General features: G+C 47.1%; 2 protein-coding genes across 4 annotated transcripts; both read left to right on the top strand.

Annotated features, from left to right (window-relative positions):
- The first annotated feature begins 923 nt into the window (after positions 1-923).
- On the top strand, positions 924-18,779 carry LOC123059902 (LEAF RUST 10 DISEASE-RESISTANCE LOCUS RECEPTOR-LIKE PROTEIN KINASE-like 1.2). 3 transcript variants are annotated; one of them, XM_044482439.1, is made up of 4 exons: positions 924-1,925; positions 17,068-17,121; positions 17,297-17,551; positions 17,728-18,779. In XM_044482439.1, exons 1-4 carry the CDS (start codon positions 1,154-1,156, stop codon positions 18,681-18,683), a joined length of 2,037 nt encoding a protein of 678 aa, XP_044338374.1. In that variant the 5' UTR covers positions 924-1,153; the 3' UTR covers positions 18,684-18,779. The 3 variants fall into 3 exon arrangements, with proteins under 3 accessions (XP_044338374.1, XP_044338376.1, XP_044338375.1); XM_044482441.1 differs by lacking the exon at positions 924-1,925 and adding an exon at positions 10,811-11,566 and having other exon boundaries at positions 17,728-18,778; XM_044482440.1 differs by lacking the exon at positions 924-1,925 and adding an exon at positions 14,757-15,840.
- Positions 11,588-14,744, top strand: LOC123059904 (uncharacterized). Its single transcript, XM_044482443.1, has one exon. It carries the CDS (start codon positions 14,120-14,122, stop codon positions 14,519-14,521), a length of 402 nt encoding a protein of 133 aa, XP_044338378.1. The 5' UTR covers positions 11,588-14,119; the 3' UTR covers positions 14,522-14,744.
- Positions 18,780-18,800: the final 21 nt, after the last annotated feature.

Below are 18,800 nucleotides of genomic sequence, written 5' to 3' on the forward strand. Positions count from 1 at the left end.
TACGAGAAAATTGGTGCAAAAGGCGTTTACTGGGTTGTATCTAGTCCTAGCCATGGGCAGCCCGGCCCTTTGTCCACGGGCCGGGCTCGGGCCTAGATTTTGAGCCCGAAGCTTGGGCTGGGCCGGGCATGGGCCTGCCATATTAGCGCTAACTGAAGAGGCCCGGACCAAGGCCCGAGGCCCAGCGGGCTTTTACATGGTTGGGCCGGGCTTGGGCCTGGTTTTCTAGGCCCGATGCTCGGGCCGGGCCTGGGTTTTCTACGTCCGGCTTGGCTAGGCCCGGCCTGACGGATGGCCAGGTATACTTGTAACAAAGGGTTTCAAGCCTTGTCGGGGCCGCCAAGCGCTTTATGTTTCAGGGCCCCTTGAAATGTATCCGAATAAACATTGAATGTCATGGCATATTGTTTACTAGTACAGCGAAAAGGCTTGGATAATAGTTAGCACCATACAGACTTAGGGTTCCCTACTAGGATGGATGAATTGATAAGCCCGGAGATGGTTTAACCTCCTTTCTAGTGAATTGATTTTGTGCCATCATTGATAGCATTTTTTCTTACCAGTTACAACATCTGTCTTGCACATCATCGATTGTAGCACATCATCTCGCCGGTTGCAACATCCTTCATTGACGGTTGTAGCATTTTTAGTTAGAACGGTTGTAGCATTTGTGGTCATTGCTTGCAATACCGTCGCAACATTTTTCGTTGCCGTTTGTAGCAAAAAATACTACGCTGATGTTACTTGACTGAGACCTCATGTTAAGTCTCAATGGACTGAGTTCTAGACATATCAAATCTTTAAATTCAAACATGCTGAACTTGAATCTACACCTCAGCAAACAAGATCAAAAAGTGGCCGGAACTTGAATGATCAGGCTAAGCATTCTTGCTCCAAGTCACATCACTAGTCCACGGGGTCACTGTCATGGCTTACTCCGTCAAAGTCGTCAGACACAAATTTCAGAAGCCATGGCTAGCTTACTAGTCCATGGCGTCATGCCGTCATTACTGTGAAACTTCCTGGACGGTGATCGCTTGGTCCCTGTTTCCAGCCAATAGTACTCTAGTCGTTCGCCCTCCCCATATATGTGGTTCCATCTCGACCACGGTATCATTTGTTTCGTGTATAGCCTATCTTCCTTCCATAGCCCATGACCACTGAATCCCCAGCTACCACCCATCCTTTGTTCTTCACCACAATCTCTCCAAATCTTCTGCCCCGATGTCTCCAGCTGCTGCTGGTTCCTCGCCGTCCTCTGGGTTTGGTGGCTGCCATGGATGCTGGTGGAGGCCGAGGACCAGCAGGGGGAGACTGCTCGGCCATGAAGTGCGGCAACGTCAACATCTCCGCTCCCTTCTGGCTCACCGACAAAGATACGGGAAGATCATGCCCGGGCTCCGATCCCTACCCAGACTTCGATGTCGCTTGTATCAACAACAGTATTCCAACTCTACGGAGCTCTATACCCCTCAACAGCGGCTTCAAAGTCCTCAACGTCTCTTATGAGGAACGTAGCTTCTACGCGGTTGATCTGGGCAAGCTCAACGTGTTGAACGCCACCGACAAATGTCGTCCCGTGTTCTATAACACCTCAGTCAAGCTCACCCCGCCGTTTAAGATCGCCCCCGTCAACCTGAACCTCATCCTATACAACTGCACGGAGGAGGACGGAGCAGCGGCCACGGCACGTCTGAACAGAGAGCTGGCGCCGACGAACGTGAGCTGCGGGAACCAGTGGGTAGTGTTTGCCCGCGCGGGAGTGCCCCACGACGGCACCGGGAACTACAACAATTACACTCTGAAGGGCTGCGCCGCCGTCGTGGTGCCGGTGCCGGCCTCGTCAGAGGGGGCGAACGCGAGCAACTACAAGCAGCTCTTCGACGATGGCTTCCTCTTGACATGGGATCCCCCGCGTCATCCACGTAAGTTAACTCGTCAAATCATCTTTTAATCAAGTTCGTAGGTGAGCTAGGACGTTCCGTGCCTAATTTGCCTGGATTTCCCGTAAGCAATCAATCATGCTAGTCAACAAATGAGGATAAGGTTGAGTTGATCGTGCCGGGTGTCCTGCTTGCCGAAGGCGTGGGGCGACTTGCCTATACTAGTCAAACTGTGACATGCTTCTTTTTTATTACGTAGATTATTTTTCGGATCACTTATACTAGTATATCTTGGCAGTATGGTGGCATGCAAACCCTGTGCCAATTAATACATCCGTCCACTGAGGCTGCCTTTGGTTTACAGGAATTTCATAGAAATTTCCTAGGATAGGATTTTGTAGAAAAAAATATTCTTTGAAGGCCCTTTGGCTTACATGAACGGAATCCTATTCATGTATGGGATTCTTCCTTTGTCCGTCCTAAGCCAGAGAACGAGTGGCTTCTGCATAGTCTGAACTCTGAACGTCTGAAGTCTACGGCAGAAATTGGCTTTGTTCATTTGTTCAGGAGTATAAACCAGAGCCTAGTCAGAAATAGACTTTCAGACATACAGAGTTGTGGGCTTATGTTTATTTTTCTGAACTTTCGGCCGAATTGCACCTCATTGGCCCACAATGGTGGTTGCTCTTGTCCATCACTTTATGCAATGGATATAATGCACTATAGGATCAAATCAGAACAAAAACTGGCGCACTCAAGATCCAAATGTAATATATCGCTGCCACAATAAAGCCTAGCAGGTTTTCTAAAAAAAAAGCTACACTTCTCGCACCATAGAAAACCGGTTACTGAGGATTTCTGGTTTTTTAATTCGAATTTTTATTTTTTCTTAAAAATGTTCCCAAAATTCATAATATATTTATCATTGAAAAATATTTACATAATTTATTTTTTTCCTTAATTCTGAAACTCTGTTTTAAAAAAAACTGCATGCTGAATTATAGGAAGTCTCATAAAAAAACTAAACCATGAATTCTAAAAATGTTTATGATATTTAATCGTCCATGAACAATGTTCAAGTATTAAAAAGGAAAAAAATTAAATAGGCGAAAGAAAAATGACAAACAAAAATAAAAATGGAAAAGGAAAGAAAAAATAAAAGAAAACCGTTGATTGATGAATACGAATTTTCCACAATGGTGGAGTCCGGTATGCATAGCCAGCAGTCCGGGTTTTGAACCTTAGCCCTTGGTTGTGGCCTTCCATTGCCTCTGAACATAAAGAAGTTTTTCTGATCACCGGTAAATCTAAATTGCATTATCTATCAGCACAAATTGTATTCCCAAAAAAAATCTGAATTAAATGTGTGAACTCTAAGTTTGAACTGGAATTCTCCCTTGCAAAAAAAAAGAGAAAATTGCGTGTAATTTCTATAAGGCGCAAGCCAGTGACCAATCAGGCTATAAAACCTTCTTTTCTATGGCATATACTCCCTCCGTTCCGAATTATTAGATACCTCCGTATCTAGACAAATCTAAGACAAATAATTCGGAATGGAGGGAGTAGTAGCCAGTTGAGGACAAGTTGGCCGGCAGGAATTTTTCTAAGGATTCTAATCTGTGGACAAAAATGAGCAATAGAAAGAATTCTGAAAACTAAATCTTGGAAAACATATTATAGTGCATTTGAATCATAAAGTTTACTATCCTGCGGATTTACTATTTCTATAAGTTGGCCGAGGAGTTGTTTTTGCTATCCTGGCCAAGTCTGCACATCACAAAGGCCAACGTCACAAAATGGGAAGTATATATAGTGTCCAGATTAGAAATGCGCAACTGAAGGCTTTTCTGAGGGCTTTTTTGTATTCAAAGATACTGTCACCTGTCAAGAGTAGTATTATGTTACTAGCTTGATAGCCGACAAGAGCATGAAGTAGCCGGTACCCAAAGAAAATACCCCAAAGCATCCTTGTTCCAGCACATCAATGGCCTACCCCGTCAAAGGGGTGCAAATTTTATAAGCCATGACTTACCCGTCAAAGTTTGCTGAGGAGTCGATAATGTGGAGGATGATCATTTGCCCCACTTTTCTTGGGTCAAATTCTCCCGTAAACATATGTCCCCATAGCCCACGAGTCCACGACCACGGATCCAAAATCTTCCACTCCTATGGCTGCGAGCTGCTGGTTCTTCTGGGCGCTGATTCTCGCGGCCGCTGCCGCTGTCGCCGAGGAAGAAGTGGAAGGCTGCTCGGGCTCAGCCAGTAGGTGCGGCGGCGTCAACATCTCCGACCCCTTCTGGCTCACCGACATGGCGACGGGGATCTCATGCGGCTCCCCCTCCCCTCACTTTGAGGTCGCCTGCTTCAACAACACTCCGGTTCTCCGGAGCTCCGCCGCCTTCGGCTACGGCTTTGCGATCATCAACATCTCCTACGGGGACGAAACTATGCGCGTCGCTGACCGAGGCAAGATGGAGCTGTTGCGCACTTCCAACAGCTGCCAATTGCCCATCTGGAACACCTCCATCAAAGTGGGGCGGCCGTTCAGCATCGCTGCCGCCAACCTCAACCTCGTCCTGTACAGGTGCACGGAGAAGGCCACCGCGACCGCGGCACGCCGGGACAGAGCAGCGCTGCTGGTGCAGACGAGGATGAGGTGCGGGAACGAGAGCATGGTGTTTGCGCGCGCGGGAGGCCGTTATTACGACGAGACGGGCGCGGGCGGCTACCCTGTAGAGGGTTGCGGCGCCGCCGCCGTGCCGGTGGCGGGCTCGTCGCCGGCCCAGGTGAACGCGAGCGACTACGAGCGGCTCATCAACGATGGCTTCATCTTGGCATGGGAGCGCCCCTCTACACGTAAGTTGACCCGTCAAATCAAATCATCTTTTGATCAAGGTTAGCTTAGGGTTTCCACTATGGCACCAGACAACCAATCATGCCACTCACTTTTTGAGAGGATGAGGCCGCAGACCCAGTCGTGGTCGTGGTGGATCGACGTTGGCCGCAGCCGGCCCGGCCAGCGCCGCATGCACTTGCATCTTCCTGCTCGCCAGACACGCGCCCACCTAACCATTGCCTGTAGGACTACTAGCCGAACTGGCATGTGCTGACATATGCTTGTTTTTAGCTAGATTTTCTCCGGTTCACTGCATATATCTATCCAAATGATAAACGCCACATGTGTGACACTTGTTCGTTGGTGCCATGCAATTGGCCTAGTGATATCATTTCCATCTTTAGTAGGTCACCTATACATTTGGTTTTTCTCCTTATTAGGGGCTGACATTTCGGCTAGATGCATGCATGGTTGTGTTTTGTCACGGTGGCACTGGCCGGTCAGTGGATCATGAGGCTGACCTCTTAGTAGCCACGAGTAAAGCTGTGAAAGTCGGGTAAACGCGAAAGTACCTTTCTACACCCAGAGCATTTGCTCCTGGCATGAACAGTACAATCAAAAAAATTCAAATAATTCTGATTTTTTTTGGGACATACTTTCGCAAATGTTAGTTGTGTGACTCTGAAAAAGTTTTTTTACCACGCCTTCCATCAATGTGATTTTGTGATGAAATTTTGCATGCACAACTAACATTTTTGAAAGTATGCCACAAAAAAATTTCAGAATTTGTTTGAAATATTTTTGATATTACTGTTCATACCAGGAGCATTTGCTCCTAGGTGTAGAAACTACACGTCCGTGTAAACCTGTACTCTCGGCCTCTATCTGAGTTGGGTGGCAGTGCATGTCTACCTTTTATCCCGTTGCGACCCATTAACTTCGTGCTAACTTTTGGCTGTTTACCCAAACGTGACACCTAGTTTTCACTAAGAAAAACTCATGTACACTGAAATTGGGGATGTGGATGGATGAATACTGTCGTCTACCGTGTGAGGGCCCGTCCCTTTCACGGTCCCAAACACAAATAAGAATGAAAACGAAAGAAAAAAATGGAGGTCGTCTAGTGAGCGGTCGTCTCCTTTTTCTCCGTCCCAAGCCAGAGTATTTAGAGTGTTGGGAGTAGTGGCTTCTGCATAGTTAGTCTGAACTCTGAACTTCTGAAGTCTATGGCCAAAATTGGCTTTGTTCATTTGTTCAGCCGTATAATCCAGTGAGAGGCCAGTCATAATTAGTAGACTTTCAGAAATACAGAGTTGCCGGCTCATGTTTATTATGCAGGACTTTCTGCCAAATTGCACCGCATTGGCCCACAATGGTGGGTGCTAAGTATTCCCTCCGTCCGATAATCCTTGTCGGAGAAATGAATAAAAATGGATGTATTTTGAACAAAAATACATCTAGATACATCCATTTCTCCGACAAATATTTCCGGACCGAGAGAGTATTATTCAGTGCTTTATGCAAGAGATAGTCCGTATAATGCGCTCGGGGCTCGGCCTATGTAGCTCTGCCATGTGAGGGCCCGTCCCACAAAAGAAAAACCAACACGCTCGTAGCTACTTCTCCCTCCGTAGAAAACCGGTTATTGAGTAACCTTTGTTTTTAAAATTCAAAATTTTCATTAATTATTTCTTTAAATGTTCCCAAAATTTATAATACCTATCCCTTATGGGAATCGAACCCGTGTCTTCGACATGAAAAGATGATGTCCTAACCTCTGGACGAAAGGGATCAAAAAGCTATTTTTCATATACTTAAGAGAAGAGAAGTGGTTCCTTTTCTTTCTATACGAAATACTTGATGCACTTATTGAATGGAAACTTGAATTGAGAGAAAAGGTGTGCTACGCCATAAGATTAAAAATACTCAAAAAATTGATTTTATTTTCATGAATTTAGAAAGTCCCATGATTACTTTAAAACAGTTTATTGAATTGCAGAAATGCTCATGCATTTTAAAATCATGGATTTTTAAAAATGCTTATGATATTTTAAGCGTGCATGAATTTAAGAAAGTTCATGTATTAGAAAAAAAGGACCGTAGAATGAAAAGTGACAAACACAAATAAAAATCAAAAGGAAAGAAAAAATGGAAGAAAACAGATGATAATCACCAGAGAAAAGGCAATTACTTGAAAAAACCCGCCAAGAACCAGCCGCGACTCTCGCGGTAATTGGGGCCGGCCCATAACGCTCATTCTAGCCCGTTATCCGGGTTTTGGACCTTCCAATGCCTCTGCATAGAAGTGAGTTTCCATGCACTGGCCAATCTAAACTGCATATCTGTCTGAATAAAATTTGTTACCCAAAAAAAATCTGAATAAAATATGTGAACTCCAAGTTTGAACTCAAGTTCGCCCTTGTAAAGAAAAACATTTACGCAATTTCTAAAAAAACGCAACTGAGTCTTTTCTATGTTACGCAGTGACAATTAGCCTGCCAGGTTGTACCGAGATTAGAATCTAGCTAGATAGAGGACATGAGGACAAAGATGCCGGAACCGAAATGATCAGGCTAAGCATCTTGGTTCCAGTCACATCACGGGGCCATGGAGGTCATGGTCATGGCTTACCCCGTCAAAGGGAAACTCTGAAATTTTTATAAGTCATGGCTTACCAGTCAAAGGGGTGACTCGCGGAATTCGTAGACAATGACCGTTCGCCCCAGTTTTCCAGTCAAATGTTCACCGCTCACTCTGCCGTCCGTCCCCATATATTAGACCACCGTATTCTCTCATAGGTGTAGCCTATGCCCCCCTTTTCTGTTCACTACAATCTTTTCAAATCTTCTGTTCCCATGGTACCGAGTTGCTGGTTCTTCCGGGCCCTGTGGCTACCACTGGTGCTCGCGGTGGCTGCGGCCGAGGAACAAGGGGAAGCCTGCTCGGGCTCGGCCAAGATGTGCGGCAACCTCACCATCTCCCGCCCGTTCTGGCTCACGGACTGGGAAAAGGGAAGACCATGTGGTCACCCAGACTTTGAGGTCTCTTGCGTTAACGGCAGTTCATTTCTAAGGAGCTCATGCCCTTTAGCGGTGGCTTTGCAGTCGTCAACATCTCTTACCAGGAGGAAAGCTTGCACGTGGTTGATAGTGGCAAGCTGTACTTGTTGCTGGACGCCTCCAACAGCTGCCGAGTACCGATCTGGAACACCTCTGCCAAGCTCGGCGTCTCGTTCAGCGTCAATCCCGGCAATCTGAGCCTCATCGTGTACAATTGCACGGAGGAGGGCGCGGCGGCAGCCGTGGCTCGTCGGGATAGAGAGCTGGTGCAGACGGGACTGAGGTGCGGGAACGAGAGCGAGGTGCTTGCCCGCGCGGGAGTGCGTTACGACGCCACCGGAAACTACTCTGGCTACGCTTTGGAGGGCTGCGACGCTAGCATCGTGCCGGTGCTGGGCTCGTCGTCGGGCAGGACGAACGCGAGCGACTACATGCAGCTCATCAAGGATGGCTTTCTCCTCACATGGGTGCGCCCCCCTACCTTTGCACGTAAGTTCACCCGCCGCAAATCATCTCTTTAATCCACTTCCTGGATAGCTATTAGCTAGCTAGAACGCTTGGAAACCGGGCAATCAACCGAACTTCTGAAGTCTATGGCCAAAATTGGCTTCGTTCATTTGTTTAGGAGTATAATCCAGTGAGAGAGAGCCCAGTCCGAAATAGACTTTCAAACATATGGACTTGTGGGCTAATGTTTATTTCTTGAAATTTACGACCGAATTGCACCGCCTTTCCCCACAATGGTGGGCATCACTTTACTCAATGGATGGTCTATATAACGCGCTCTGGGCTTGCCCCATATAGTGCTGCTGTGTGAGGGCCCGTCCCATCAGAAGAAAAAATGGCGCGTTCGTAGCTACTTCTTCCTATGTAGAAAACCGGTTATTTAGTACCTTTTGTTTTTAAATTCAAATTGTTCATATTATTTCTAAAAATGTTCTCAATTTTTGTAATATATTTCATAAGTTCAAAAATACTAACAAAATTGAAGAAAATGCTGATGAATTTAGAAACTCTCATGGTTATTTCAAAACAGTTTATTGAATTATAGAAGTGCTCATGATATTTTAAACGTAAAGAAAACCAGTGATGATCATTAGAGAATTGTAAAGGAAAGAAGAAAAAATGGAAGAAAACTGATGATGATCATTAGAAAAAAAAAGGAATTGAAAAAACCACCAAGAACCAGCTGCGAAATTGCGGCCGGGCCATCACGCTCGCTACCATGCGATTTAGTGACAAAGTGTTACAACAAGTGGTGAATACGAATTTCCCGCAATGGTGGAGTCTGGTCAGCGTAGCCCTCAATCCGGGTTTTGCACCTTAGCCTTTGGCCGTGGCATTACAATTCCTCTGAATAAAAGTGATTTTCCATACGCCAGCCAATCTAAATTGTAGATCTATCTGAATAAAATTAGTTCCCCAAAAATATCTCATTGAAAATGTGTGAACTCCGAGTTTGAACATCTATTATCCCTTGCAAAGAAAAACATTTACACAATTTATAAAAAATGCAGCCTAGTAACCGATCATACTACATGACCTTTTTTTTCTGTTCCCCAAAAATATCTCATTGAAAATAGATTTTCTGAGAAGTCAAACTTTGACGAAGTTTGTGGAGAAAAATATATACACCTAGAATACCAAATACATAATATTAGATACTCCCTCCGTCCCATAATTAATGTAAGTCGTTTTTTGACACTAGTGTAGTGTAAAAAACCGCCTTACATTATGGAACAGAGGGAGTACATCATAAGACGTGTTTTCACATTAAATATATTTCATATTGTAGACATAAATAGTTTATCTATAAACTTGGTCATATTGTAGATATAAATATATTTCATATTGTATGCAAATTGACTTTCCAGAAAATCTATATGCACTACATTATATAACGGAGGGAGTATGTTATACAATATAACCAGTAACCTGCCAAGTGTGAAGGTTGTACCGAGATTAGAATCTACTCTTTTCGTTCCATAATATAGAGAAAAGTATATTTTTCGTCCCTCAACTCTTCGCTGAGTTTACTTTTCGTCCCTCAACTCTAAAACCGGACAGAGTGCACCCCGAACTCTCGAAACCGGTTATTTTTTGTCCCTGCGACTGAGTCAACCCGGTTTTGACCACGTGTGAACAGTACACCGGATGAACAGTACACCGCAATGGTGGTGTCCGGTCTGTGTATCCCGCTATCCGGGTTTCGATTCTTAGCCTTGACCATGGTCTTCCAAAGTTCCAATGTGCCTGAATAAATATGTGAACTCGAAGTTTAAAGTATTATAAACATTTACAAAATCCAAACTGTGCATATATCTGAATAAAATTAGTTCCCCCAAAAAATCTGAATAAATAGGTGAACTCCAAGTTTGAACTCAAATTCTCCCTTGCAAAGAAAAACATTTACGCAATTTCTAAAAAAAATGCGAGGCAGTGACCCATCACGCTATATAACCTTCTTTTCTGTAGGATACGGTAATTAACCAGTACCCTGCCAAGTGTGACTCTAGCTAGATACTTCCTCCGTTCCAAATTACTCCCTCCGTTCGGAATTACTTGTCTTGGATATGGATGTATCTAGAACTAAAATACATCTAGATACATCCATTTCTGCGACAAGTAATTCCGAACGGAGGGAGTACTTGTTTTGGATTTGTCTAGATACGGATGTATCTAGACTCATTTTAGTGCTAGATACCTCCGTATCTAGACAAATCTAAGACAAGTAATTCGGAACGGAGGGAGTAGAAGACAAGGGCGCATAGATGCCGGGAAAGAATTGATTAGGCTAAGCGTCTTGGTTTCAGTCACATCATGAGGCCATGAGGGCCATGGTCATGGCTTACCCCGTCAAAGGGGAACCTTGAAATTTTACAAGTCATGGCTTACCAGTCAAAGGGGTCACTCGGGGAATTCGTGGACGGTGATCGTTTGCCCCAGTTTTCCAGTCAAGTTTGAACCACTCACTGCCGTCCGCCCCCATATATCGTGCGTGCTTAGACCACCGTATTCTCTCGTATATACCTCTAGTCTATGGCCACGGACCCCCTTTGCTGTTCACAACTGCAATATTTCCAAATCTTCCACTCACATGGCTCCGAGCTGCTGGGCGCTGTGGCTATCACTGCTGCTCGTTGCCGCGGCAGCCGATGAACAGTTGCAGGCAGGCTGCTGGGACTCGCCCAGTTGGTGCGGCGGCATCAACATCTCCCGCCCATTCTGGCTGAGGGATAACGAGGCGGAACGAGCATGTGGCTTATCGGATTTCTAGGTCAACTGCTACAACAAGAGTGTTCCTGTCCTACGCAGCTCTATGCCCGTCGGCTTTGGCTTTGCAATCGTTGGTGATATCAACTACGAGCAACGCAGCTTGCGAGTCGTTGATGTAGGCAAGCTGATGCTACTATGGAAAGGCTTCAATAGCTGCCGAATACCGATCTGGAACACCTCCGCCAAGCTGGGCGTCCAGTTTAGGATCGATCCTGTCAACCTGTACCTGGTCCTGTACAAGTGCACGGAGGAGGCCGGAGCAGAGGCTCTGGCACGTCGGCGGGGAGAGCTGGTTCAGACGAGGATGAGGTGCGGGAACCGGAGCTGGGTGTATGCCCGCGCGGGTGGGCTTTACAACGGGACGGGCGGCTACGAGGGCTGCAACGCCGCCGTCATGCCCGTGCGGGGCTCGCCGTCGGGCAAGGTGAACGCAAGCGACTATGAACGGCTCATCAAAGATGGCTTCCTATTGACATGGGATCGTCGTCCCCTTCAGCCCCCTCTGCCTACACGTAAGTTCACCCACCAAAATTATCTCGTAATCTTGTTTCAAAATAAAATATCTCTTAACCTAACATAGGAGGCCGCACTGTCTAGCTTGGATTTTCCTTATCCGATCAAGCAACCAATCATTCCACTCACTTATCGAGGATAAGGCCGTACGTAGACCCGCAGTCGTGCCCAGTCATGGCGGATCAACGTCGGCCGCAGCCGGCCCAGCCAGCGCGGCACCTCCACCTTCCTGCTGCGCCCACTTGACCATAGCCTGCAGTAGCAGCCAACTTGACACGTGCTCACATAAGCTCGTTTTAGCTAGATTTTCTCCGGTTCACTGCATCTATCTTTGGTCCGTTGGTATCATGCAATTGGCCTTCCATCTTCCGTAGGTCCCCTAAGAAGATTTACCTTTGGTTTTTCTCCTTATCTATGGCTCTTCATCGGCTAGATGCATGCATTTGCATGGTTGTGTTGAGTTATGGCGGTACTGGTTAGCGAGTGGATTATGGTGCTGACCAAACACCTTGTACCCTCGTCTGTCTCCCTTCCCTCTTGGCTTCCAACCAAGGCAGAGTACTCTCGTCTCTGTTTTTCTCTGTTTTACGTACTACTCCCTCCGTAAACAAATATAAAAGTGTTATATTTGTTTACGGAGGGAATAGCTTCTATCTTTTGAGAGTTGGGTGACAGTGCCTGTCTATCTTTCTACCCGGGCTATAGCTTTTTACCTGTGCTACACTAGTGGCAGAGCCCGGGTGCTTATTTTGTGCTCTTTTCTGTAAACAAAGAGTTCTCTCGTCGGCAACTAATACTGCACTAGTGGTTTGATGTGGCCTGAAAAGTGAAAAGTGAAGACTAACTGCTCCAAGTGGGTATGAGTTTAGGTTAGTAGATGTTCATGAACACAAGTGGGAAGGAAGGTACTCCCTCCGATCCTTTTTACTTCGCATATTAGATTTTTATGAAATCAAACATTACAAAGTTTGACCAAATTTATATTAAAAATATCAATATCTACAATACCAAATATATATATATATATATATATATATATATATATATATATATATATTATGAAACTACATCTCATAATGCATCTAACAAAATTTGTTTAGCATTGTGAATATTCATACTTTTTTCTATATGTTTGGTCAAAATAGAGATGCATTGATTTAGGACAAAAACTTATATGCAAACTAAAAAGGACCGGAGGGAGTAATATACTATCTAAAACTAGACACCGTACAGCCGACGACGAGATCCCCCTAGTTTGAACTCTGAACCCTAGTCTCGCCTCTCTTTTAGCTGCTAGTTTCTGATGAGTTGGGTATAGGAGTGCCTGTCTATCTTTCTATCCCGTATGGACCCGGTAACTGAATGTTAACTTTTGACGGTCACCCAAATGTGACGTGTGCTTTTCAGTGAGAAAAACTCCGGCTAGCTTTTTACCTATGCGATCTTTCCGGTATCCGTGTGTTTGCCCATGTAATTAACCAGATGGTAGGCGTTTCATCGCTTTCAGTTCAGAGCCTGGGTGCTTTTTGCACTTTTTTTGTAAACAAAAGAGCGGCAAATTTTTATTTATTGAGTAAAAGAGGGTTCCCCCTTCAATTTCATTTAAATAAATCAAATAAAATAAACATAAGGATTCATGGCCTCAGCCATATTAGTCTAAACAGTCCAAGACACTACTACCGTACGGCCGACGACTCGACCGACCGGCCTAATTTTGAACTGATCTGAACCCTGATATCTGCACTAAACAACAACTCTAGGGTCGGGTCCGAGAAAATGGTCGCTAGTGATTGCTCGATTGCTTGTGTTTACAACCTGGTGAGTACCTACCACTTACCTGCAGGGTGTAATAAGGACTAACGACCACGCGCTTGGTACCCTGTACTGTATGGACAAACGTCTGAACATAGCATCAGTTTTATTGCCGTTTGGTGTCGACAGAGGAGTATATTATTACATTTAAGGTTAATGAAACACGCTACGTAGTTTTGTGATAACCTAACTAATAGTTATAGGTGTACGTACATGCATGCACTGACCAGCATAAAGATTTATAGGTTTACGTGTGTACTCCCTCCGTTCCAATTACTCGTCGTGGTTTTAGTTCAAATTGAACTAAAACCACGACGAGTAATTAGAACAGAGGGAGTAGTGTACTACGACGACTGTTACCAGTCAAGTACCTAACCAACGAAGAACTCACCATGGGTCCATGCCCGACAAGTGCGTGCGTGCGCTACCCGGCACCGATCGGCACGGCGAGCCCGGGCTGTCGCATCGTGGCCGGTCCGGTCGCATCACTGCTCGACCACGACCGGGGCGGGTGGAGTTCTCGTGCATGTGTGGACGCTGGATGCCTTGCAGTCAAACTTTCCGGCACACCACTCACTCACTGACTCCACGCTCCCCTCCTCATATCACATATCCCCTCGCTCGTACCATGAATATCGCAGTGAGTGGCACTATTCTCCTCTATCCATTTGGTGCCGAGGAAATATCCCCTTCGTCAGTTTGTCACACGCTTCGTTGCCCACTGTAATCCTCCCTTCCCTATGGTCCTCCTCCCATGGCTGGCGCCTTGCATCTTCCTCTTGGCCGTCATCGCCGCCGCGGCGGCAGACGGCGGCGCCGGCTGCACGCCCCGGAAATGCGGCAACCTGGCCGTCTCCATCCCGTTCGGGGTCGTCTCCGGCTCTGAGGAGAACCGGTGCGCCCAGCTCGGGTTCCAGGTCCACTGCAGCGACGGCGTCCCCTACCTCGGGTACTACGAGCGCGAGTTCGGGCTGCAGATTCTCGACATCTTCGTCCACAACGGCTCCCTGCTCGTCTCCGACGTCCACAAGCTCGGCGACTTCTCCAATGGCTCCAGCTGCCATGTCCCCACGGCCAACACCGCTACCAAAGTCGGGCACCCGTTCTCCATTAGCGCCGTCAACCAGAACCTCATCTTCTAGAACTGCGCCAGGGCGCCGGGGACGGCGGGGCTGGTGGACACGGTGTGCCGGAACAACACGTTTGTCCGCGCGGGGGGCTGGTACAACAAGTCCAGCGGCTACGATTTGCCGGGCTGCAACGCCACCGCCGTGCCCGTGCTGGGGACGTCCGGCGTGGTGAATGCCAGCGACTACGAGGAGCTCATCCGGGAGGGCTTCCTCCTGACATGGCAGCTGCCGCCTGGTAAGCTCGCTCGCCAAACTAATGTCTATCCTCAGCTTCCTTATCTATGGGCCATGCGGAATTAATAGCGGGTTGGCAAGCCGTCGCCGTCGCCGTCCCCAGCCGTGGCGGGAGCTCCACGCCGCCGCCGCGGCATTGCCCGCTGGGGAACGGCATCCCAGAATTCAAGCCGACATGCCAAAATAAATAAAAACGGAAATGTGAAACAAAATAGCGCGTTGACTATGACCGGTCAAGCCGCCATGGCCACCGTCCTCCATCTTCAAAGTCGCACATCCCGCCCTCCGTTCAGTCCCGTTGCTCAAGTTAACTAGTCCTCGTCCGCAGTCCGCTCCGCTTCCCATCCCCGGCCCAATCCAATCCATGCCGCCGCTCCAGCCCCTTCTCCTGCTCCTGCTCTCCGCTTCCTTTCTAGGGCTGCCGGCGCCGGGCGGCGCCGCCTGCTCGCCCAAGAGATGCGGCGACCTGAACATCACGTACCCGTTCTGGCTGGAGGAGGGCGCCGGCCGGCCGCCGTGCGGGTCCCCGTCCTTCCAGCTCAAGTGCAACGGCACCCACGCGTTCCTCAGCCGCTCCATGTTCGGGAAATACCAGGTCGCCCGGGTCTTCGCCGAGAACTCCTCCCTCGTCGCCGTGAACCATAACCTCCTCGTCCCAACCCGCGCCGGCTGCCCGCCGTGGTGGTTCAACATCTCGCTGGGTCTCGGGCTGGGCCCCTACACCATCAGCAGGAAGAACAGGGAGGTGCTCGTCCTCTACAACTGCACCGAGCAGCAGCAGCAGCAGGCGCCGCCGGGGTTCGCCCGCACGGGCTGCGCCGACGGGTCCTTCTACCGCCTTGGCGGGGAGTACGGCAGCCACCGCGGGCTGGCGGATCTGCCCCCCGCCTGCAACCTCTCCGTCGTGCCGGTTCTCGGTTTCCCGGACGGCGACGACGGCTATCTCCAGAGCATGAGGCGAGGGTTTCTGCTCGAGTGGGCGGTGCCGTCGGGCGACTGCCCCAAGTGCGAGGCAAGCGGCGGGCAGTGCAGGTACGCCGGCGACGGCACCGGGTTTTCCTGCAACTGCTCCGGCGTCGCCCACCGCGAGAAGTGCGGTGAGTTGACCGAAATTAACTCACAGCGCCACCATGATTTTGCCTAGTCGTCAATCCTTGCTTTGCAGTTCGTATGGTAGCAATTTTGATACTGCTTCTAACATAGAATCGCTGTCAAGAACAGATTTACTGCGTTTTACGTCGCTGTTGCTGCTAGGAGGAACATAGGATGCTGATTGGACACGGATATAATTTTTGCCTAGTCAACTCTTGGGTGCTTGCTTGGTTTCTTGGAGCTCCTGCAGATTACCGTTTTGTTTTTGGTAGTTAGTGAAGTTCAGTCCACTGGTTGAGATATTTATTAAGCCTATCGATTCCTAGCAATGAAAAAAAAAACAGAGTGGCCCTTAAAATATACTATTAGCGTGTTATATCGCGTTATAGCGTGCTATTAGCAAGACAATGTACACTAATTTATTTAGCGAGACATTCCTGAAAACGCTATAGCATGCTATTAGTGACGCTATAACGCGTTATTTTTTTCATCTATTCCTAGTCAAAATACATTTGTTGAATTAGTCAGCATTGCTATTCAACAAAGATGCCGAACCGATAGTAACGTGTTCCTGGCTTCGTTCCAAGTAAACTATTCCCGGAAGGAATTGCCGATCAACGCGCTTAGCTTAGTACTTTTCTATGCGCTGGTTCGAGTTTCGAAATTCAGACATGTGGAAGTCAATATATTGTACTTCCTCTGTAAACTAATATAAGAGCGTTTAGATTACTATTTTAGTATTCTAAACGCTCTTATATTAGTTTACAGAGGGAGTAACTGTTTGTTGTTGAATTAGTTAGGGGTGCAAAGTTGAATTGGATGCTGTAGTTAGTTTCAGTGGGTGCTTAGAGGTGCTCATGCACTTGGTAAAAAAAAAACTGAGTGTTGCACTGCATAATGAAGCAGTGCCGAAGAGTGGCCCTTACATTTTGATAATTTCTCCTCAATCATGCAAATGTATGAATCTGGTATTTCTCGCACCACTTTTACGATCTGAATGCCTTGATTGTGGCTTCTATGAATTTATTTTCTTCAAATATATTACCACCTTGAATTGAAAATCTGAAATTCAGCTGTTGCTGGATTTTCCTCATTAACCAGTCAGTGGAAAGGGGGTTTGGCTTTACATAGAAGCTAGCAAAGTTATCATGACAATGCCAATTCATACTACAAAAAGTTTCATTCATTTGTCAATCGACTACTATACTTCATAATGTTTAAATTATTTGCAGACTCTTCTTATGCAGGGGACCGTAAAATGGGAACAGGGATGATTCTTAAAATAGGTGAGTGTCAATCAACTCTCAAGCTGCTCGTCCCATCTTTTCTTCGGTTCTTATTTCCTGTGCTCCATATTGTACCGGAATATGGAGAAGAAGAGGTGAAATCTCATGATGGGGAATTAGCCAGATCCTTTGGTTGCTTCATATTGCTCATGTGTTATATTGTCTCTGTGGACAGTTGGCGCAGGACTAGGTGGTGCTGTACTCATGGCATGTCTCGTCTGTTTTGTCTGGTACAAACGCAAGAAGAGGAAACAAGCTATAGCTTCAAAGGAGTTCATGCGAAGTGGATCATCAATGACGTCATATAGTAAAGACCTTGAGTTGGATGGTTCTCCTCATATCTTCACTTTCGAGGAACTTGAAGTAGCTACTGATGGATTTAGTACCTCAAGGGAGCTTGGTGATGGTGGTTTTGGAACTGTTTATAAAGGTAAAACACATGTTTTCAGAACTCTTGTCAATTTTAAGTTCTTAACACATCAAATTCCAGATGCTGCCAGGGGTCTGAACCTCCTTTTCGGAAAACTCGGTTCACAACTATATTCGTTGATAACTAATCTTGCCCTATTCACTGGAAATGACAACTTTGGCATTTGTGTCATTCAGGAAAACTCAAGGATGGGAGAGTAGTTGCAGTGAAACGCCTTTACAAGAACAACTACCGAAGGGTTGAGCAATTCCTGAATGAGGTTGACATCCTGTCCCGCCTGCTCCACCAGAACCTTGTGACCCTATATGGATGTACGTCTCGGATGAGCCGTGACCTTCTTCTGGTGTATGAGTTCATCGCAAATGGGACGGTCGCGGACCATCTTCACGGATCCCGTTTGGCGGAACGAGGCCTCACATGGCCTCTGAGGCTGAACATTGCCATAGAAACGGCTGAAGCACTGGCCTACCTCCATGCCGTCGAGATCATACACCGAGATGTGAAGACGACTAACATATTGCTGGACAACAGCTTCCATGTCAAAGTTGCAGACTTTGGGCTGTCGCGCCTGTTCCCGCTCGAGGTCACCCATGTCTCGACCGTTCCACAGGGCACACCGGGCTACGTCGACCCAGTGTACCACCAGTGCTACAAGCTGACTGACAAGAGCGACGTTTACAGCTTCGGCGTCGTCTTGGTGGAGCTGATATCGTCGAAACCTGCTGTGGACATGAGCAGGAGCCACAGTGAGATCAACTTGGCGAACATGGCTCTCAACAGGATTCAGAATCATCAAGTTGTTCAGCTGGTTGATCCGGAACTCGGCTACGACACCGACCCCGAAACGAAGAGGACGATCGATCGCATCGCCGAGGTGGCCTTCCAGTGCTTGCAGCTCGAGAGGGATCTGAGGCCGTCGATCAAGGAGGTGGTGGAGATCCTAACTTGCGTCAGGGATGGAGACTGTCAATCTAAGAGCATGAAGAAGAAGGCATCTCAGAAAGAGGACGTGTGCTTGCTCGAGGACGGCCTGCAGTTCTCGCCCGACACGGTCATACATAGATTCCATAGCCAGTCAACTAACCACTCGGTAGCATCAAATGCTAGCGGATTATCTAACAGTAAATGTTGAAAAGAATGTTGCATAGGCCCTTTTCGGCACTCTTTGACACTGACAAAACAAAAAATAATATTAAAGCTTGGCAACATGGGGTATTCGTTTAGTTGCAATGTTTTGACTGCCGAGGTT

This window comes from Triticum aestivum, chromosome 3A (assembly GCF_018294505.1).
Source record: "Triticum aestivum cultivar Chinese Spring chromosome 3A, IWGSC CS RefSeq v2.1, whole genome shotgun sequence".
NCBI lineage: Eukaryota > Viridiplantae > Streptophyta > Magnoliopsida > Poales > Poaceae > Triticum > Triticum aestivum.

Excerpts from the sequence above, each read along its gene's own strand:
- LOC123059902 (XM_044482439.1), top strand. The coding sequence starts at position 1,154 with ATGACCACTGAATCCCCAGCTACCACCCATCCTTTGTTCTTCACCACA. Across the intron at positions 1,926-17,067 it reads GGATCCCCCGCGTCATCCAC|ACTCTTCTTATGCAGGGGAC; the intron begins GTAAGTTAACTC and ends AATTATTTGCAG. Across the intron at positions 17,552-17,727 it reads TTTTGGAACTGTTTATAAAG|GAAAACTCAAGGATGGGAGA; the intron begins GTAAAACACATG and ends TGTGTCATTCAG.
- LOC123059904 (XM_044482443.1), top strand. The coding sequence starts at position 14,120 with ATGGTCCTCCTCCCATGGCTGGCGCCTTGCATCTTCCTCTTGGCCGTC.